The sequence below is a fragment of the Ahaetulla prasina genome, chromosome 14 (genome assembly GCF_028640845.1).
Source record: "Ahaetulla prasina isolate Xishuangbanna chromosome 14, ASM2864084v1, whole genome shotgun sequence".
Classification (NCBI taxonomy): Eukaryota; Metazoa; Chordata; class Lepidosauria; order Squamata; family Colubridae; genus Ahaetulla; species Ahaetulla prasina.
The window spans coordinates 12844414-12866798 of NC_080552.1; the positions used below are offsets into that span (position 1 = coordinate 12844414).

General features: G+C 44.4%; 1 protein-coding gene across 4 annotated transcripts; it reads right to left on the bottom strand.

The window, feature by feature from the left end:
* Positions 1-794: 794 nt before the first annotated feature.
* On the bottom strand, positions 795-22016 carry VRK3 (VRK serine/threonine kinase 3). Of its 4 annotated transcripts, XR_009152116.1 has the most exons (15): positions 21853-22016; positions 19108-19238; positions 16351-16497; positions 14661-14807; positions 13759-13808; positions 13160-13226; positions 12857-12941; positions 11158-11260; positions 9593-9685; positions 8566-8698; positions 7360-7480; positions 5455-5513; positions 4993-5086; positions 2924-3072; positions 1484-1622 (listed from the first exon to the last, which is right to left on the bottom strand). XR_009152116.1 is itself a non-coding variant. In XM_058157706.1 (14 exons), the coding sequence occupies exons 1-13, from the start codon at positions 21939-21941 to the stop codon at positions 2924-2926; spliced, it is 1374 nt and encodes a 457-aa protein (XP_058013689.1). In that variant the 5' UTR covers positions 21942-22016; the 3' UTR covers positions 1484-1622. The 4 variants fall into 4 exon arrangements, 3 of the variants coding, with proteins under 3 accessions (XP_058013690.1, XP_058013688.1, XP_058013689.1); XM_058157706.1 differs by lacking the exon at positions 4993-5086; XM_058157705.1 differs by lacking the exons at positions 2924-3072; positions 4993-5086 and having other exon boundaries at positions 903-1622.
* Between the last annotated feature and the right edge of the window lie 369 nt (positions 22017-22385).

The following is a 22385-nucleotide window of genomic DNA, read 5'->3' on the forward strand; positions in this document are numbered from 1 at the left end:
ATTGGATCTGACCGAGAAGGAGGCTCAGCAGAAACATTTCACCGAGGACTAGGAACATAGGCTTTCCAAGCAGAGGGAAGACCTGCGGGAGTACAAGGCCAAGTACCGGTGCCTGGAGGCTCAGTGCGCTGAGATGGTCAGCCAGTTCCAGACCATGAGGCAGTCTCACTAGAACAAGGTCCTCTGGCTCTTCGCCACCAGCAGCACTTCCTTCCAGCCTTCACCCAAAGCCCTGCACCAGGAGGCCGAAGCAGACCCCGAGTCGGAATTTCTCCCCACCCTCCGACCCGCACAAAAAGACCCCGAAGGGGGAGACTCTCTGCAGCAACAGAAATGCTCATTGCACGTATCCGTCCCAGGGGCCGTAGTTTGAGGACCCCTGATTTAGTGCAATATAAAAAATGCAAATAATTTTTCTGTGGACCACCAAAATTTTCTCGCAGACCACCAGTGATCCACGGACCACCAGTTGGTGACCACTGATCGGTAAGAATGCGCGCTGCTTGGTCATAACATACACCGAAGCCAGTGGTGGGCTGCAATAGGTTTAACCAGCAGTTCTGTGAATGTGCCTAACGCGCCTATGCGCAACGTTCGAAATACAGCAATTTGAAGCTCAGCGGCTTACCTTCTAAGGCAGAAAGGCGAACAGCGGAGGCACGGAGATCAGCTGTGTCATGCGAATCAGCTGAGCCAGAAAGAAGGGAAGGTTTGGTACTCCAAAACTAATTTCTTCATTTTCCTCATCAACTGGGCCCAATTTCAATTCTAATTGAAAGTTGCTCCTACATTACAGATTAATACTTGGATTTTTTACCTGATCCAAAATGTGGGTTAATGTTAACAGCGTCTTATTTTTAACTTCATCGGATTCTCGGCACCAGTTCTGTTATAATAAATAGAACTGTTGGTGAGAATCTGTTCTAATATAAATTGATTTATAATAATTATGGACCAAAGCAGGGGAAAATGTAATGATCTCCCACAAAGACCAGGAGCTGATCTCAAATGTTCCCTACAAAAGGAGCTCAACATTGCTGGATTTTTCTGCCATTGCAAAGATCACACAAAACAAACTTGGACCTCACCGTACAACATTTTACTACAAAATCAACCAAGCACAGATTTAAAAGATTAAAAACTTTTTCTCAGTCCTTCTGCCTGACAAGCGAGGGATATAATAATAAAATATTTATGCGGTAGAATAAAACAAACTTTTAAGACACTAAAAGCAAGATTAAAAACAAAATTAAAATATTTACAATCCTTCTCCCCTCCCCTCCTTTTTTTTTAAAGGTTCAGGTTGAATATTTGGACACTTGATAAAGAAAGGTCCTTTATAATTTATGTGCAAGTAATCATTTATCAAAGAAAGATTTGCTAGAATGCATTAAATTAAATTATGCCCCTGGATAACTCTTTAGCTTGCAATAGGTCACAGCAAAATCCTAACAAACACTTCCAAGAAAACCACTTTCCCTCTCTATTAAAAATCGGAGATAAAAAGCAAACACACACACAATCAATGTTGCCAACAGTTCCAATGTGTAGATATTCCAGTGAGTTCGACTCTTGACTTCCTTCTTGTTCTTCATTTCTCTTCATATTCAGCTTTCTGAAAGCTTTAAAAAAAAAAAGAGGGGGGAGAGAGAAACACACACCCAAAAACAAGTTTGTCAGGGTGAAGGGAGAAGCTGCTAAATAATGACCCATTATGCTACTGAAAACAATATCTAATGAAAGGATAAGCCAGCACTACTGTAATCGCTAAATATGTCTACCCTGGGAGCCATTTTCATGCAGAAACACATCACAGCACAAGGCAAAACCTTGTTATCCAGACAGGTCAAGGTCTCAGGATAAGCTGCCTCTGATCTCAAAAAGCTGTGCTTGGTGAATTTTAACCGCTTTCAATATCACTGCTCACAACCCAAGGGCAAGGAGGCGTGTGTTCTTCTTGAATTGGTGCTCTTCTTTACCCTCACTAGGGGTCGAACTACATGTTACACTCCTCACATGTTAAGGGAATTGTGTATGAAAACTGGCTGCTTCCATTCTGCAAGCAAGCTGCTGGGTGAAGCTATATGACTTGACAGCCTGTCTGTCTCTCTTCTGTCCATTGTCCATCCATCCATCCATCTACCCACCCATCCATTATCCACCCACCCACCTACATCCACCTTCTATCTGTCTGTCTGTCTGTCTGTCTATATCATCTTATCCATCCAGCCAGCTATCATCCATTCCACCTACCTACCTACCTCCATCCATCCATCCATCCATCCATCCATCCATCCATCCATCCATCCATCTATCTATCTATCTACCTACCTACCTACCTACCTATCTACCTACCTTACTTCCCTGAAAATAAGACCCAAACAGAAAAAAAGTCCTAGCATGATTTTTCAGGATGCTCGTAATATAAGCCCCAGTTAAGATTGTCAGCCAGATGGATGCATTTAGTACTGTATTTCCCCCCAAAATAAGACCTAACCAAAAAATAAACGCTAATGCGTCTTTTGGAGCAAATTAATATAAGATCCAGTCTTATTTTCGGGGAAACACGGTACCTACCTACCTCCATCTTTTATCTTATCTATATGTCTGTCTATCCGTATCTATCATCTTATCCATCCATCCATCCATTCACCCACCCACCTACATCTCTCTCATCTTATCCATTCATCCATCCATCCACCTGCCCACACATCCATCTTCTACACCACCCCAAAATTTATCTACCTCTTCCAGATATCTCCAGCTATGCCAAGCTCCGACATGGCCAGATTAAGTAAGTGTCTTCATTTGGGTTTTTTTGTTTTTTCTTTTTTTAAGTAATACTCTCGACACAAAACAATCTTCCACCTAGCAGAGCCCGTGATGCTCCTTCGATGGGACTGGAAATGAAATCACAACTCACCTAGGGTGCTACTCTGAGGTCCACTGAGTCATAGGCTGATGCTCTCATCAGCTGAAGAGGGCTCGTAAATAACGTTCGCAGTTCTTCGTAGTTTGGTTTTTCTTCATATTCCAAAGTCATTACTTGTTGCAGGTATTTCTTTATGGATTCTTTAAAAATCAATCAATCAGTTAATCAAACCGATCTCCATGGGTGATAATGAAAAGAGCTGGTCTCTCTAAGTAACAATTGCAATATTTGTGTTGTCACTACCTATGGCTTAGATCAGGACTGAAATGCTCCTGGTTTGGACCGGATTGCCCGATCCGGTAGCGATGGCGGCAGGTGGTTGGAGAACCGTTAGCAAAAATCCCTGCCCCCCCCCCATGCCCAGCCGAGCTGCGCAATCATCAGAGGTTGTTTTTTTTTACTTTTAAAAGCATTTTTTTTCTTCAGCCGAAAAAATGCTTTTAAAAGTAAAAAAAAAAGCCTCTGATGATCACGCTGCTCAGCTGGGATCGTCAGAGCCTTTTAAAAGCATTTTTTCTACAACCTCTTCGACCGAAGAGGCTGTAAAAATGCTTTTAAAAGGCTTTGACGATCCCAGCTGAGTTGCCTGATCGTCAGAGCCTTTTAAAAGCATTTTTTACAACTTCTTCGGCCGAAGAGGCTGTAGAAAAAATGCTTTTAAAAGTATAAAAAAAAAGTTGGCCACGCCCACCCAGTCACATTACACACACACACACCTCAAGTCACGCCCACAGAACTGGTAGTAACAAATTTTACATTTCACCCCTGGCTTAAATCAATGATTTTTTTCAACTTGGCAACTTTCAGATGAGTGGATTTCAACTCCCAGAATTCCCCAGCCAGCAAGTTGCCAAATTGGGAAACACTAGATAAAAACTACTGATTTTTCTGACCCAGCTTGGCAATGGTCCTCCTGAAGTTCAAGCAACAGAGGTCTTGAGTTTGTAAGCAATCCCAAGACCAATCTCACAACATTTTCAACCTGCCTTTCTGCATAATATTCACTCAGAGCACTGGCAAAGCAAGGCAAAAAAATTAAAATTGCAAATTATAGTACAATTATTCTGCTTAGTTGATCAATCCAGAAGTTTGAGGTAGTTTACGTGGAAGTCTTTCTTGATTTTATCCAACAACAAAAAGGCTGGACTGAGATTGGATTGATTCAGTCTCCCAATAGGTTTCTCTAGCTGACAGTGGCCTTGAACCCACAACTATCCAGATTCACATCAAAAGGAAAAGAAATCAAAGGAAATTCACCAACTCTTGGTGAACAGGGCGTGGGCTCCATTAAAACAAAGTTTGTTTTTTAGGAAAACGCTGATGACAGGTATTAGAAGGAAAAAGAGACAGTATCACACTGAGTATTTATAGAACATTCGGGCCTTACTCTTCTAGACAATAGGAAACGAGAACGATTTATCAGGATGTCTCCCAAATATGTAAATAGCCAAAAAGAGCAAAGTGCCATTCACAGAAGATGCAGCACAAGGATAACAACCTGCCTGCTGCAACAGTGGGAATATGACAGAACTCCTAACTGCAAATTCTGCAGCTTTTTTTTGTTTTGTTTACATTTATATCCCGCCCTTCTCCGAAGACTCAGGGCTGACAGTGTGTAAGGCAATAGTCTCATTCTATTTGTATATTTTTACAAAGTCAACTTATTGCCCCCCCAACAATCTGGGTCCTCATTTTACCTACCTTATAAAGGATGGAAGGCTGAGTCAACCTTGGGCCGGGCTTGAACCTGCAGTAATTGCAGGCTACTGTGTTCTAATAACAGGCTGTAACAGCCTGAGCTATTCCGGCCCTTTTTTCAACTGGGTGTCAGCTTTGGAAGCCATACCTTGAATTCAAATCTTTATTGTCAGTACAATGAGATTGGTGGAGCTCCCTCAGTGCACACTTCCCCCCAACACAATACAACTCACAGTGAAGACAGAAAATCCCTAATCCAATAAATCCTATGAACAAAACACCCAGTCCTATTGCACCAGTGTGAACATGTTACATGTTGCGCTGGGTCCGGTGTGAACAATCTGGGTCCTCATTTTACCGACCTTGGAAGGATGGAAGGATGAGTCAACCTTGAGCTGGTCAGGATCGAACGGCTGGCAATGGGCAGAATTAGCCTGCAATACTGCATTCTAACCACTGTGCACCATGGATGGATGGATGGATGGAAGGAAGGAAGGAAGGAAGGAAAGAAGGAAGGAAGGGGAAAAGGAAGAGCAATAGCACTTATATACTGCTCCACAGTGCTTTTACTGCCCTCTCTAAGTGGTTTAGAGTCAGCCTCTTGCCCCCAACAATCTGGGTCCTCATTTTACCAACCTCAGAAGGATGGAAGGCTGAGTCAACCTTGAGCCTGGTGAGAATCGAACTGCCAAATTGCAGGCAGCCACAGTCAGCAGAAGTAGCCTGCAGTTCTCTAACCAGTGCGCCAAGTAACCCTCTTAAGAAGTAAAACCCTCAAGTAAAAATTAGAATATTAAGATGAGAACAAGTCAACCTGCCTTTACCTGGTAAGGTTCCCCAACCAGAGGACAGTCTTGAACTTTTGATAATATCCGCTTTGCACCTACAAGAAGCAATGACAATCAAAATGAATCTCTTAAACAGAAGAAGTACAGCTGAGTTGACAATTGTGCATTGACAATACCACATTCACTGTTTTTATTGCCCTTTGCAGCATCCTGGGTTCCTACGACTGTCCTCGGTAACGGTTCTGCCCAGGGGTGGGCTGCCCGGTTGCTGGGTGGGTGTGGCAATGGTGGGCGTGGCCTAATCGGCCACCTGCACCATAGCGGGGAGGGAGGCTTTTTGCCCTCCCCGGGCTCCAGAGGTTTTTCTCGGGCTTCCGGGAGGGTGAAAACAGCCTCCCCAGCCTCCGGAGGTTCGTTTAGTGACAGGTCAGAGATGCAACGGCACAGAAAAAAGTGACTTATGACCGTTTCTCACAGCGAAGGCCTTTGCAGCACCCCCATAATCAGGGGATCAAAATTCAGGTGCTTAGCAACTGGTTCCTATTTTTGACCGTTGCTGTGTCCCAAAGTCATGCGATCCACTTTTGTGACCTTCTGACGAGGAAAGTCAAGGAGGAAAGAAGATTCACTTAACAACTGAGTTACTAACTAATCCAGGGGTCTCCAACCTTGGCAACTTTAAGCCTGGAGGACTTCAACTCCCAGAATTCCCCAGGCTTAAAGTTGCCAAGGTTGGAGACCCCTGGACTAATCAACTGCAGTGATTCACTTAACAATTGGGGCGAGGAAAGTCGTAAAATTCGGCTTAACAAATGTCTTATTTAACAACAGAAATTTTGGGCTCCATTGTGGTCATAAGTGGAGGACTACCTGTTTACAATAGCCTGCCCAGTAGATGTTTGTGGGATTCTTGTTTTCTCTTTGGTTAGCCTGCTGCTTTCTGTTTAGTTGCTTTTGTGTATAAACAGACTTCTAGCATTTGTGTTGTTGGATAATAAAACATTTGCAAGCAAACAAACAAACTCCGGGAACATCAAGGATTTTACGGTTCAACCCTGAGCTACAGATCCTCTGTACTATTGGAACTCAAGCAGGAAACAACAGCCTAACCAAGAAGCGACCAAGGAGAAAACAACAGCTCCACTAACACCGACAGGGCAAATTACTATATGTAAACCAAGAGCAAATCCCATTCCTTCTAGCACTGATGACGTTACCTAGTTGGGTTAATGAAACATCTGTGAAGAAACAACCAAGCTCAGAGAGTACCAAGGACTCTACAATTTAATTCTTGATCTACAGCAGTGATAGTGAACCTTTTCGACAGCAAGTGCCGAAAAGGTAGCACAGAAACCTTGCGTGGATGCGTGGGCGCTCGTCAGAACTGCGCTCTGGAAAATTTCTGGGTTCTAGCACGCATGCGCACCTGATGATCAGCTGGCAGGCACGTATGCGCACACCGGTTTTCAGCACTGCCGCGCACACAAAGGGATCACGCTCTGGAAAAGCGGAACTTTTGGGTTCTGGCATACAAATGAGTGCGACGATCAGCTGGCCAGCGCACGTGCGCACACTGGTCTTCAGCACTTCCGCACGCACGAAGGACAGCTGATCATCACGCGCGCATGTTGAGCCAGAAACCCGGAAGATAAACCGGCAAGGCCGCGGGTGCCAGGCGACATGGCTTCGCGTGCCACTTCCGGCACACGTGCCGTAAGTTCGCCATCATGGATTTATAGACATTCTCGTCTACTATTGGGATTTTTTGCCTCTCTAGGGTGAAAGACAGGGAAGCGTGGGACCAGGATGAAGAAAAAACAGGCTCCCATTATCAACGCTCAGTAGCCACCGCAGCCTTGGCTGGTGGTAGCCAAAATATCCCTTTTCTTTCCCGCCCCCCCAACAGCAAGCATTTGCCCAAAGTTCCAAGTGCGCACGCACCTCTCTTTTTCCTCTGTCACATCGCAGGGATCTGTCAGCTCTGCAGACCAAGGCAGGGCACCGCAGAGCCATTTCACCAGGCAGTAACCCAAGGATTCAAGGTCACTTCGACGGGACGGAGCTGTTTAAGGAACAAAGGAGCAGATCTCCGTTAAGAAATCCCGGAAGCAGACTTCCATAGTTCCCACCCCATGCAAAGGAAGATGGGATGGAGCACTGTCGGTCACCAGCAAGCTTCCATTTTTAACAGTGGTGAAGGCACCAGGCTAGAAAGGGGGACGCAGTGAGTTCGAGTCCCGCCTTAGCCATGAAAGCCAGCTGGGTGCCTTTGGGCCAATGACAAGGAGACTGTGAGTTCTAGTCTTGCTTTAGGCATTAAAGCTGTCTGGGCGACTTTGGCCTAATCAGCAGGATCTTGGGAGTTCTAGTCCTGCCTTAGCCATGAAAGCCAGCTGAGTGGCCTTGGGCCAGGCACCCAGGGGAATGTGAGTTCAAGTCCCGCCTTAGCCATGAAAGCTGGCTGGGTGACTTTGAGACAGGCACTCTCTCTCATCCCAACTCAACTAACAAGGTTGTTGTGGGAAAATTAGGAGGAGGAAGGTATGCTGGATGTGTTTGCTGCCTTAAGTTGTGTTTGTTGCCTTAAGAGCCACCACCAAGAAGGCCCTTCTTCTTGGTCTTAATAGAGGGACCTCCTTAGGAGAAGGGGCACATAACAAACCTGCTTCCCCACTTTGGTGGGCCAGGTACCGTGTTTCCCCGAAAATAAGACCAGGTCTTATTTTCGGGGGGGGGGGTGTCTTCCACTGACTCCCCTAGCGGCGGTGGCACCCACAGCCCCACCCAGCAGGAGTCCGCTGCCGGCCCACTTCTTCTGCAGCCGCTTGTCACCGCCTGCACGAGTCACCCCCGTTTTGCTGTCAGGAACAGCCTCTGCAACCGAGAAATGGCCTCCGGATTGATGCGTGTGGTGCCCCCCAGCCTCATTTTCACCGTCAGAGGCCCTTCAGGAAAGGCCTCTGCAGGCAATAACAGAGCTTCAAGGCAGGTGTCGGGGTGTGCGAGGCAAAGGAATGTTGGAACTAATAAAGGGACTCATAATTATTCTCTGGCTGTGTTGCCTTTGCGCCACGCTCTGGGTCGTCACATCCCCCCAAGAGAGGTGACGTGGGCAAATCTAGGCCTGTGTTTGCAATTGGTTCTCACCAGCTCCCCTGTGGCTGTCCAGACTGATGAATTCCAAGGTGCCTTCGTGAGGGGTCCGACTGCAGTCCCGCTGAGGCACGTGTTTCCCCCCAGGGCTGTATCGAAAGGCGAAGCTGAAATCTGCTAAAGTAACCTGGAGGAGGAGCATGAAGAAGAGCAGAAGATCCTCAAAAATGCTACAGGTACGACTTACGACCACAACCGAGCCCCAAATTTCTGTTGCTGTGAGGCCGTTGTTAAGTGAGCAAGCAGACACCACAAACGAATGTTAACGCTCTACTGTTAAAATGGTAACAACGGAGTCTTAAAAAGCTCGACGGTCTTTCTCCATCCCTCGTGCCAAAAAGACTCAAGCTGGGCCAGTCTTGAGTTTCCTCCTCACCCTCTCCCGTCTTTTGAGCGAAGCTGCTTTTGAACGGTAGCTTTTCTTCAAAGTCCTCTACAGGTCAAGTTAGGACCACAACTGAGCCCCCGGACTGTGGTTTTTAAGTGAGGCGCCCGTGTGACCGCTTTTCTCAATAACCATAATCCAAGCTTTCCCCATTACAGTCGTTAAGTGTTTCTTTCCTCCGGAGAGGAAAATTCCTAGCATTTTTATTTATTTTTTGCAATTTTCACTTCCGAAGGCTGACTCTGCCAGCACTTTTTCTGGATTTGAGGCCTGTACAACCTGTTTAGAAGCCCTGTCTTGTTCTCCAGCCCTCTTGCTCCTTGGAATGGGCCAACTCGCCATAGCCAACTTGCCGCGGCTAACTCACCGCGGCCAAATGCGCCAGGGCCAGCTCACCAGGGGCAATTCTCTGCCGCCAATTCGCCACAGGAAAACTCGCTGCAGCCCAATTCAACCATTTCATTTAATTATTTAAAAATTACTTTGATCTTGTCGTTCACATTTCATGTTGTCCCTCCTTTTACATCTTTTCTTTAATTATTCCACTTCACCGTTTCTTCGATAATATGTAACTTCTGTCCCGCGACAAGCTGGCTGTGATGAGTTGTCCTAGAGACCCCCTGCTCCCTGCCTTACCACAGTAAGATCAGACGGATTCACATAGATGTTTTCAGCAGACAGATCCCCGTGAGTATATTCGTTTTCATGAAGGTACTCCAGGACATCAAGCTAGAGGCGAAGAGAAAGGCAGTCGGGAAGTGTCAGCAATGCAAATTCCTGTTTTCCAGGACTGCTGCTGGTGCGAACAGTCTTCTTCAGTGGAAAGTAATGGGGTGGCAGAAGGAGGTAGCTTTGCCTTGTTAATTAATTAAATTTGTTTGCCGCCGATCTCACTAGCCAAAGTGACTCTGGGTGGGTTAAAGTGCCATTAAAAACAGAAATATCGAAACAATCAACATTAAGAATTGAGTAAAGGCTAAAAGCCAAGAAGACAAAAGGCGTGGGGGTAGGCTTTTATCTTTCACACAACCAACCATCTCCAGCACCGTCAGCAGAGATTCTCCATCATCCAGGTTGTCCCAAAGGTGCTTTTTAAAGAGGCAACTGGACTTCCTTTATTTTTTTTCTTGAGGACATTACACTTCTCATCCAAGAAGCTTCTTGCTCAAGAAGAACTGAAGCAGCTTCTTGGAGGGGAAGCGAAATGTCTTCAAGGAAAAAACGAAAGAAGTCCAATTCATCTTCTTTCTTCTAACAACCCCATAATCCAGGGATGGGCTGCTGGGGGTTCGCAAGGGTTCGGGAGAACCTCTAGCTAAGATTCTGTGCAGTTCGGAGGAACCCCCAAATCCCACTCCTGGCTGGCCCTGCCCACCCTACCCCTCCCCTCCCCGGAGTCCCCACGCGGGCTCTTTTGGATGCAGGTAAGTACAGGGCATGCGTGGAGGCTTGGGGAGGGCGAAAAACAGGCCTACCGAAAGTTTGGGAAGGCTGGAAACGGGCCTGTTTCTAGCCTCCGGACGGTCTCCGGAGCCTGGGGAGGTTGTTTTTGCCTTCCTGGAGGCTCAAGTAAAGCCTCCAGAGCCTGGGGAGGGCAAAAATGCCCCCTCCCGCCGTGGTGCAGGAGGCCGGCTAGGCCACACCCACCATGGCCACGCCCACCCAGCAACCAGGCAGAGAACCCCTTGCTAAAATTTTTGAAGCCCACCCCTGCCATAATCCCTTGTCGGGTGGAGTCTGGGCAACTGAATGGAACTGAGTGTTTACTGGCCGGATGCCCTTCGCTAATGCAGAGTTTTGTTCAGCAGATATATTCTCATCGTGCTCAGAGAGAAAAATATCTGCCTCTATCTAGGATCGAACTCACAGCCTCCTGATTTTGAGGCGAGAGCTCCACCTCTAGGCCATCGCACCACTCAAAAGGAAGTCCAATTGCCTCTTGAAAAAACACCTTTGGGTCAGCAGAGTCCGTTTTTAACAGTATCTTGAAAATCTCAATTCGCCTCCCCATCGCTTTATACTTATTGGAACTAGGCAGGATCCTGTTTGAGATGCTTTCTCAGATTACCGTTCTGCCTTGGACTCGGGTTTCTTTTATCTGATCGTTGCCTTAGTAAAAGCCCTTCCTGTCCTTTAAGGCCATCCCTTCTGCCCGTCAGAAAAATTCCTTCCCCACCCTGTGCCTTTCTGGCATCCCATACCAGCCTGACTGCAAGCTGCATAACAGCTTTCTCCGTCATCTTGTTTTTGTTGTCGTCCAGGATTGACTGAAGAGATCGACCCAATTCGGGAAAGACCAGGAACCTGCCAATCAAAGGAGACGGCGTTGAATGTGTGAATTGGGCCACCCGTCACAGTGTGCATCTATTCTCGGCCAGCTGCTGGTTAAAAACCACCAGGAATTAGGGAGGCTAGTGTGGTGGAATGTAGCCTGGATTCCCAGGTGGGAGGGGCTGCCTTTCTGAGGTCAAAGAGCATGAAGCTAAAATAGTTTGGTGGGAGAAAGAGAGTTAAGAAGGCTCCTCCCTAGCGATTCTCAGAAAATGGTTTTTTTATTATTAAAGTTTTATTACATACATATTAAAACATTGGACAAGGTGTTTCCGTCCTGGCATTCTTTTTGCCATACATATTAAAATGAAAGATAAACATCATATATACCTTATTACTTAAATACAATTAGTCAGTATTTAAATATCTAAAGACATCCTTCTTCTATCTATATTACTTATACATTTGTTTTATCCATTATCATTCTATTACAGTTACATACATAAGTTTAATTCTCCATTTTATGAATTCTAGTCAGTTCTTGTTTTTCAACCCTCTTTTCTGTTCCAACTACTGATACAATTTGTTCCATATCTCGTTGTATTCTGACTCACCTTTATTTTTCAATTCCAAGGTTAATCTATCCATTTCTGCACATGTCAAAAAATTTTTTAATCACTTCATCTTCTAGAGGAGTTTCCTTATTTTTCCAATTTTGGGCAAAACTCATTCTTTCTGCTGTTATAATATGTATTATTAAGTAAGTTACCCCTTTACTGTATTTCCCACTTATTATTCCCAATAGGAACAGTTCTGCTTTATATTCTATTTCTTCTCCAATTATTTCCACCAACCATAAATAAATCTTCCGCAAGTACTCCTGTGTTTTTTTACATAACCACCACATATGATAGTATGTGCCTAATTCGTGGTTACATTTCCAACACTTTGGTGATAAATTTCTAAACATTTTTTGCCAATGTCGCTGGCGGAAGGTGCCAGCTGTAGAACATCTTATATAAATTTTCTTTGTACGGTATTGCCAATGTTGTTTTCCTGTTTTTTCCCCATTTTTTCCCCTAGCTGGTCATTTGTTTTCAAGACATCCTTTGAGACTTTGAAGAATCTCCTCTCACCTGGAGCTAATATGTACAAAATTCAGTCTTTGTTATAAGTGTGCAAATCAGACAGGTGTTGTAACAGGAACAAAAAGTAAGAGCTATGGTGGTTAGAATGCAGCACTGCAGGCTAGCTCTGCCAACTGCCAGCAGTTCGATCCTGACTGTCTGAAGGTTGAGTCAGCTTTCATCCTTCAGAGGTGAGTAAAATGAGGAACCAGATTGTTGGAGGCAAAAGGCTGACTCTGTAAACCGCTTAGAGAGGGATGTAAAAGCACTGTGAAACCCTATATAAGTGCTATTGCTATTGCTAAAAAGCAAAATAAAAGCTTTCGCTAAATACAAAATGAGAATGCTGAAGAACAACCTGGATCTATTCAAATCACAGGCTGTGCAATGGATGGCAACCAGAAGAATGGCTTCAGTCATGCGCCAAAAAGTGGAAGATGCACAGGATTGGTGTGAAACGGGAGAAGGATAGAGATCAAACTCTCTTATCGCTGGGACTCACCTGTAGCTATTCTCATGGACGCCAAAACCAACACATTCAGGTATCCCCAGGAACGGCATTAAATGTTGCTTCTTCCATTTCTCCACTGCAGGGAGAGATCAAATGGGGCAGTGCAACCAAAGTGAGAGGTAGCACAGCTTGTGCTAACAGACACCCCCCAAACTGCCTCGCTTTGGAAGCAGAACAAAAAGAGATTAGAGATTTCAGAGCGGGCCAGGAGAGATTTGAGGATGGTGTCCTGTGTTCACGTCCCCAAGGCCCACTTATAAAGGGGAGCAGGAGTCCTCCAACATTTGTTTTTACCTGTGACTTTCTTGGCAGCTCGTTGTAGAAAGTTCTGTTCGTTAAAAAGCTTTCCCTCTTTGGCATCCTGAGAAAAGAAAGAGCAGGTAGCACTGAAGTTCTTGGACAGAGAGACAGATAGAAGATAGATAATTAGAAAGAATAGTTTTAGAAAGAAGGGAATTATGATGTCATCTTAAGAGAGATTTGATTAGAATTGTATGTATTGTATAACTGCTGAATTCCCAGCCTAAATGGCCAATAAAATCCAATATACTGAAATAGCACAATTCCTTACAATTATTTGTACCTTTTTCCTGGCTAAGTCTGGCTAACTCTCTTGGGCTATATACAGTTCAACTCATCATTATCCGGAATTTAACAAATTAAATTACAAGACAATCTCTCCTGTTTTAATACATTTTGGGTGTCTCTGTCTTATCTTTTCCTGTGGTACTCAATTTTCTTCTCTCGTTTTAAATTTTAGATGTGTATAAAAGATTGGCCGATGACAGTAATAAGCACAAATGTGAGCAACCCTATCTTCTGCAAGCTGAAAATCCAGTTCTGGTACATGGAAAAAGTCTATGTTATATTTAACCCCAGAGATTTGAACTCACCAGTTTGAGGGTGTACTTGTGCTTTGGTGAGCGTTCAGATGTTAACCTTGCTGTGGAAAATAAAATCAAATGACAAATTGGTAGGGAATGCAAGAGAGGTACCAGGTTCTAACAGAACTTAACAGTTTCATGATTCTTCCTTTCCCGCGAGAAAAATGCAAATATTGACAATATTTCAGCCTACGCCTTCAATTTATTTTAAGGTTTTTCTTGATTTAATAAGACTCCAAACTCAGGGAGGGAAATCCTATCATTGCTGTGGTCCGTCAGCAGCCTGCGGAGCTGGCAACGGACTCGGACAGCGATGAGGCTGAGGTGAGGCCAGGGCCATCGGGAAGTGAGGCCAGTGAAGTGTGGACTCCAGAGCCTCCAGAGCCTGATAGTAGTGAGGCAGAGGAACAGGAGGAGCCTGTTCCTAAAGCACGCATGAGAAGAGCTGCCAGAAGACAAGAGCAGCTCAAGCAAAAAGGATGACCCGGGAGTAGGGCCAAGAGACGATTGGCCCCTCCCATAAGGCTTAAAAGACCAGCAACGGCGTTTGGGCTTTGCCGGAAAACAACGTTGTAGCTGCGTCCTCTGCTTCGTCTATGTCTTAGTTTTTGTGGCTTCTAGACATTTGCCAGGAAGGGCCTTTGGCAGTTTGCCTAATTGGACCAAGGTTTGCGAGATAACTGAGGAATTTGTGTTGGGAGACATTTGTTTTGAGTTGAACGATGCTGGGAATGAAGTAATTCCCAGCTGTTCGAATAAAGTTTGTTTTTCCACGGACTAAGTTTATTACTACCTACTTGGACCTGGGTCACAACAATCATTTTCACGAAAGGTTCACCTTCAGAAAAATATAGAGCACCAAGCTGCATGTTTTCTCCCCCGCCCCACAAACGGGTGCTCCCCCTGAATACCTTCATAGATCAGCCCACGATCCGACTGGCTCAGAAGCTTCCAAATCATCCACTCTTTATTGTTGAGGTCTGTCAAGATTTCACGCTCCGGGAGAGGTTTTACGCAAGGACATCTTTCCTTCCTGGGTGATCGGAAAGCCGTCTTTCCTTCATAAGGAGAGATGCTGATTTTGACTGGGCATCAAGAGCAGATGCGCTTCTATTCGCCAAAACCCAACCAAAAGGTCTTGAGGAGATCCAGGATTTCCTCACCCATCATGTTCTCCACCGGAAGGGTGGATAGAAGGGAGAAGGACAGGTAGCCCTTGAAGTTATGACCACAATTTTGTCTTTTAATGACCCTGTAATCCCTTACTGGGGTGGAGCCTGGGCAACTGAATGGAGCTGAGTATTTCCTGGCTGGATGCCCTTCCTGTTGCCAATGCAGAGTTCGCAGCAGATAATTACTCACTGTGCCCAGAGAGAGAAATATCTGCCGCTACCTAGGATCGAACTCACAGCCTCCTGATTGTGAGGCGAGAGCTCCAGCTCTAGGCCACTGCACCACTTGAGTTATGACCACAATGGAGCCCAACATTTATGTTGCTAAGTGAGACATTCCCCCCATTTTTATGACTTTTCTTGGCAGAAGGGTTACGTGAATCCCTGCAGTTGTTCAGTTAGTAACAAGATTGTTAAGTGAATCTGGTTTCCCCATTTAACTTTGCTTGCCAGAAGGTCGCAAAAGGGGATCACGTGACGCCAGGACACTGCAACCGTCATAAATGTGAATCAGTTGTCAAGCTTATCCGAATATAAATCACGTGACCATGGGGAATGCTACAATGGTCGTTAAGTGTGAAAAGTGGTCGTAAGTCCCCTTTTAAAGTGCCGTTGTATGGTCACTAAACAAACTGTTGTAAATCGAGGACAACCAGTATCCAATTGGCAGAATGCCACGTGGCAACTAACACAATAGTTGGGACGGAAATGGCCTTGAAAAAGGGGATCGTGTGACCCCCACAAGACTGCAGCCATCATTAAATATGAACCAGGTTGCCAAGCATCAGAATTTTGTTCATGTGACCAATTGCAACGGATGTGAGTGTGGAAAAAAAAAGGGTCGCAACTTTCTTCAGTGCTGTTAAAACTTCGAACAGTCACAAAATGAACTGTTGTTATAAATCGAGGACTATCTGTATTAAAAACAGAGCATAGTTTGAACTGAGATAGGGATGAGATACTATTAAGTTAGGGGCTCCCAACCTTTTCTATACCCCGTACCCCTAGAGCACTTCCGATATATTCTCTTACCCCTTAAAAAATAAATTATGTGCATATGATTATACATATACACTATCATTTTAAAATTTCTAAACCCCAGTTTTCGCACCTCCTGGAATATCGTCTCGCACCCCCATGGTTGGGAACCCCTGTAATAAGTGCAGGCTATGAAAGTCATTAGTGTGCCTCCATTTTGGCAACTTGAAGATGTGTAGATTTCAAATCCCAGAATTCCCCATGTTGGCTGGGGAATTCTGGGAGTTGAAGTCTACGCCTCTTCAAGTTGCCGAGTTTGAGAAGCTCTGCATAACCTAAATAAATAAGCTTTTAACCTTAGCGTTTGCAATCCAGCCATCGCTATTAGCTTGGACAGATCACGTGCATCTAATTAGCATCGCTAACCCTGACCACCTCCATAAATCCTTACCTTTTGCCTTTGGAGAAATGGATGTCGTTGAGCTCTGGGGAGAAACTTTAAAAGAGGTCGAAGACATTTCCTTTTTCGGAAAAACGATCTGCACCTTTTTCTTGTCAGGCAGTGGCGGCAGCTCAACCTGGATGCCCTGGTTTAATTCTGAGCGAGAATAGGAGAAGATGCTGTTGGAGCAGCCAAAATGTTCTTAGCCCCGCTAAGTTCACCCAAACCAGAGAAATGCAGCCTGCTTGAGCAGCTATGGGTACAGAATGGGACAGATTAACAGAGTTGGAAGGGACCTTGTAGGTCATCTAGTCCAACCCCCCGCCCAAGCAAGAGACCCTACACCAGTTCTGACAGATGGCAGCCCAGTCTCTTCTTGAAAGCTTCCAGGGATGAAACTCCCACAACTTCCGAAGGCAACTTCTGTTCCATGGGTTGATTGCTCTCACTGTTAGAAAATTTCTCCTTATTTCTAGGTTGAATCTCTCCTTGTTCAGTTTCCATCCATTATTCCTTCTCTGGCTTTCGGGTGCTTTGAAAAATAGATCCACCCCCTTCCTCTCTGTGGCAGCCTTTCAAATATTGTAACATTGCTATCATGTCTCTCTTGGTCCACCTCTTTATTAGACTAGCCAGGCCCAGTTCCTGTAACTGTTCTTCATATGTTTTAGCCTCCAGTCCCCTCATCATCTTTGTTGATTAGGGTAGTAAATTCTGGAAAGAGTGCAGAAAAGAGCAATAAAGATGATTAGAGGGCTGGAGGCTAAAATACATGAAGAACGGTTGCAGGAATTAGGTAAGTCTAGTTTAATGAAGAGAAGGATTAGGGGTGACACAATAGGAGTTTTCTAATATTTGAGGGGCTGCTGCAAAGAAGAGGGGGGGGGGTCAACCTATTCTCCAAAGCACCTAAGGGCAGGACCGAAAACAATGGATGGAAACTAATCAAGGAGAGAAGCAAGCTGGGAGTAAGGCCCTGACAGTGAGAGCAATTAATCAGTGGAGCCGCTTGCATTCAGAAGTTGTGGGTGCTCCAATACTGGAGGTTTTTAAGAAGAGACTGGACAACCATTTATCAGAAATGGTATAGGTAGGGTTTCCTGCTTGAACAAGGAGTTGTACTAGAAGGGTCCCTTCCAACTCTGTTATTCTGATAAGAAAAGCAGACCCTACAGAGAAACTATAATTAGATGCACAGCGGTTAAAACAGTACCTAGAAGCTTGTTGCAGCTTGGATTGAGGCAAGCAGGGGCCTAGGTGCTGTAGATCAGGGGTCTCCAACCTTGGCAACTTTAAGACTTGTGGACTTCAACTCCCAGAATTCCTCAGCCAGCAAAGCTGAAGTTGAAGTCCACAAGTCTTAAAGTTGCCAAGGTTGGAGACCTCTGCTATAGATCATGCTAAGAACACTTGAACAGCACAACTTGTACACGTTCTATTTTAATGATAAGAAGTTTGTAACCAATCGTTGTACTGCTGGTTTGAATTTCCTGTACTCCGGGGTGTGAAAATAGTATGCCAATCCTGCTCAGTGCTCTTCCCGGCTCCTTTGTTTGCTAATGGAGAGACCCTTTGCTTCTGACCAGAAATAAAGGGGCAAATGTCCAGCCAAGGTGGCACAGTAGTTAGAGTGCAGTACTGCAGGCTACTTCAGCTGCAGTTCGAATCTCACCAGGCTCAAGCTTGACTTAGCCTTCCATCCTTCCAAGGTCGGTAAAATGAGGACCCAGATTGTTGCAGGCAAGAGGCTGACTCTGTAAACTGCTTAAAGAGGGTTGCAAAGCACTGTGAAGTGGCATATAAGTCTAAGTGCTATTGCTATTGCTTTGCTCAACCCTGCGTTATTGATTGGCCCTTCGCCGAGTAAATGAACCAGAAATGGGCTCTTTGGCCATCAACTGAACCAGCATCCCTTACAAGCCGTGGTAGCTCAGGCTGTAGAAGCCTGTTATTAAAACACAGCAGCCTGCAATTACTGCAGGTTCAAGCCCGGCCCAAGGTTGACTCAGCCTTCCATCCTTTATAAGGTAGGTAAAATGAGGACCCAGATTGTTGGGGGGGCAATAAGTTGACTTTGTAAAAATATACAAATAGGATGAAGACTATTGCCTTATACACTGTAAGCCGCCCTGAGTCTTCGGAGAAGGGCGGGATATAAATGTAAATAAATAAATAAATAAAAAGCCACAAGGACACCGCATATATCGTGATTTTATCCCGCAAAGAAGGGTACAGGTAGTCCTCAGCTTACAAGCATTCATTTAGTGACCGTACAAAGTTACAATTCGACATTCATTGATTGACCATTACTAGTCACAATTACAAGAAAATAGTGACTTACGATCGGTTTTCACACAATGACAGCGGTATCTCCATGGCCTCCAAATTTGGAGGCGTGGCAACTGGCGTCATGTGATCACCATCTGTGACTTTTCCAGCTGGATTCCGACAAGTAAAGTCAATGGGGGTAGCCAGATTTGTTTAACAACCGCAGGATTCACTTAGCTGCAACGATTCGCTTAACAACCGTGACAAAAAAGGTCGTAAAATGGGACACGACTCAGTTAACAACTATTTTGTTTAGCAACGGAAATTCTGGGCTCAATTGTGGTTGTAAGTTGAGGACTAATTTGTATTAAGTGATTTGTGCCATGATGTCACGATAAGCATCTCCAGAGGAGGGGAAATGACCTCCTCTTAGCTGATTTCCAGGCCAGCGAGATTTCTCAGCCTTCAGCAAACCATGTGTTCATGAGTTTCACACACCTTTCAGAGAAGGAGAGGGAGTGATCTGCATTGGCTCGTCTTCTTGAACCGGAAGCCGCCCTCCGCAAGCCGGACAGAAGTGAAACATTTCCTCGACTTTCTGTCCACATTGTGGACAAAAATTGACCATCCTGAAAAAAGTCACCGGGAAAGAAAAAGGAAGGTCAAATCCATAAGTAACTAATGCGTACCAAAAAGCTGTACGTGCCCAGAAAGAAAGTCGATTTTAATATATATATAAGTTGAGTGCTGCACTGAACTCCCTAGTAGTCTTTAGATACCAAACTTTTATTTTATTAGGGTGGAGAAAAGAGAAGTCCATAGGACAGAAATAAAGGGGGAAGGGTATATAATGACACCCACTTTTTTAAAAAATGTCCCAAGTTTCTTTACAAATTTGAAATAACCACAAATTACATCTGTTTGGTTCTTGGTGTTCTCTAGGTCTACTTCTCTTGGGGGATGAAAGTTCATTATCTGAGCTTGTGGGTTGGTTTCTGAACGTTTCATTACCAGACTAGGTAATATCTTCAGCGGAGTTTAGGGGATGTCGTTGTATATCCTTCTGTTTATAAACTCCCCTAAACTCCGCTGAAGATGTTACCTAGCCTGGTAACGAAATGTTTGGAAACCAACCCAGAATAATAATAATAATAATAATAATAATAATAATAATAATAATAATAATAATAATAATAATAATAATAATAATAATAATAATAATAATAATAATAATTTAATTTGTATACCGCCCTTCTCCCGAAGGACTCAGGGCGGTTCACAGCCAAATAAAATCAACAATAAATAGGTACAATACGAATAAAAACAGTAATATAAAACTTATTAAATTTGGCCCATAATTAAAATACATAAAATCATAAAATCCCATTTAAAATACAAATGATAAAACTAATTCTATGCCAGAAGCTCGGAGAACGAACCTTCACCCTCATCCTATACTGAAGCTACAAATATCACAACATCAATTGTGTTGTAAATGTTGTACCTTGATGAACGTATCTTTTCTTTTATGTACACTGAGAGCATCTGCACCAAGACAAATTCCTTGTGTGTCCAATCACACTTGGCCAATAAAAATTCTATTCTATTCTATTCTATTCTATTCTATATTCGCCACCATGGCCACTTCTCTTTCTCATGATCAGGCCTGAAAACCCCTGCAGAAGACAAGCAAAATTTGAAACACTGAGAAAACAACCCTACCTTGATCTACAAATATTTTACACCTTGGCAAATTAGATTTGCTACTTTATACACAATCCATAGCGGTTAAAAATATCCTTTCGAGAGAAACCTTCATGTTCATGAGGCAACTGAACTTTCTGGGTTTTTTTTTTGAAGCGCCTCATCCAAGAAGCTTCTTCAGCTGTGACTGGATGATGGAGAATGGAAGGATTTATACTCTTTGCAGAAAGCAGGTCATTTGCATCCTTTTAGCAAGTCATTATGGACAAAGAGCAGGTTTGGAAGAGAGGTCTAAGAGGCCATCTATGTCAAAATTGAACACCCCTCTCTCAACAGAGGGGAGGGGGAAATACAACACCATCTATCTCCAATCTACAACATTGTTCTTTCAACAGTTCCAAGAAGGCTCCAAACCCATCTGTACCACTCAGGTAACAGATAAACCTCCAGGTGACCCACTAAAAGAATGCAAATGACCAGCTGTCTGCAAGGAATACAAATCCTTCCATTCCCCACCATCCAGTCAGAGCTGAAGAAGCTTCTTGGATGAGAAGCGAAACATTTTCAGAGAAAAACCAGAAAGTCCAGTTGCCTCTTGAAAAAGCACTTTGGGGACAACCCATGACCTGGATGACGGAGAATCTCCATAGACCTTCATGTTCATGGGCTTTTTATGAAAACGTAAGACCAAATAAGGTTTTTGTAGGTCTTAACACCTAGAAAAGTATCTATTGTTTACAAAATAACGTTCGAGCTTGCTTAATTTTTCCTTAATATCTTTTGCACAGTCAAACAACTGCGCTTCCTTCAATAACAGAATAGAATAGAATTCTTTATTGGCCAAGTGTGATTGGACACACAAGGAATTTGTCTTGGGTGCATAAGCTCTCAGTGTACATAAAAGGAAAAAAATACATCAAGAATCATAAGATACAACACTTAGTGACGGTCATAGGTTACTAATCAATCGAATCGTACTAGGGAACAAACAGAACAATATAAATCAGGGGTCTCCAACCTTGGCAACTTTAAGACTTGTGGACTTCAAATCCCAGAGTTCCTCAGCCGAGTTTAAGTCCACAAGTCTTAAAGTTGCCAAGGTTGGAGACCCCTGATATAAATCGTAAAAATACAAGCAACATGGTTATAGTTATAAGTGGGAGGAGATAGGTAATAGGAAGGATGAGAATAATAATAATTAGTAATACAGTTCTTAGTAAATAGTTTGACAGTGTTGTGGGAATTAATTATAATCTATGATTATATTACAATCTATTAATCGTAATCTATGATTATTAAGGGGTTGATTAGATTTGGAGATCTGCAGGTTGTCATTGTCCAGATACTCTGACGTTTCTTTCTTCTACTAGAACTATGTTTCCATCCCTGGTAACGTGAAAATGTGTGGACTTCAACTCCCAGAATTCCCCACTCAGCTCCCCGTATCCCCTGGCAACGCCGAGGCCCGTGGGCAGGCGTACTGGGTCGAAGGCTCCGGCCAATTCAGAGGCCTAAGGACTGGGCGAAGGGGCTACCCACCCGGCGCCGGGCCCGCAGACCTTCTTGGCGGCCGCGTCGCCCTCTTCGGCCCGCGGCCGCCGCTTCCGAGCCGCCCAGCCGGATTTCATAGCGGCGTCGGGGGACTAAGGACGCTTTCACTTTCGTTTTCGTAGCGTCAGCGCTTCCCGTGCGAGGCCACGCCCTCTTCCTTTCCTGGCCACGCCCCGGCAGTTTGGAAAAACCTACTTAGAACTCGGGGAGGAAGTCGTGGATCATAGAGAGCAGCTGGTCCTCCAAGATAGATGGGCGTTTTCCCAACGGACCAATGATGCTTTATGGATGCCATACTTCTGCCCTGTTGGCGTCGTTGGGCCTCTGCAGTACCTCCCTCAGCCACCAGGGGCAGAACGTACCAAGCGCTCGATGCCTTTTTTCCCTATTTTCCTCATTAAAAAACCCAAACACTGAGGCGGCCAATCACTTCGATTTTTATCTCAATTTTATTACTATTTTTTTCCCAATAAATAACTCAAGTCGATGAACGTACATAACATTCTTTCATCCTGTTTTGC

What these genes read in the sequence shown, in the direction of transcription:
- VRK3 (XM_058157705.1), bottom strand. Translation starts at nt 21,941, where the DNA reads ATGAAATCCGGCTGGGCGGCTCGGAAGCGGCGGCCGCGGGCCGAAGAG. An exon ending in TCCCTCTCCTTCTCTGAAAG is followed by an intron (nt 16,498 to 19,107) that starts GTGTGTGAAACT and finishes ATTCTCGCTCAG; the next exon opens with AATTAAACCAGGGCATCCAG. An exon ending in TGGTTGGGGAACCTTACCAG is followed by an intron (nt 1,623 to 5,454) that starts GTAAAGGCAGGT and finishes TTTTTTTTAAAG; the next exon opens with CTTTCAGAAAGCTGAATATG.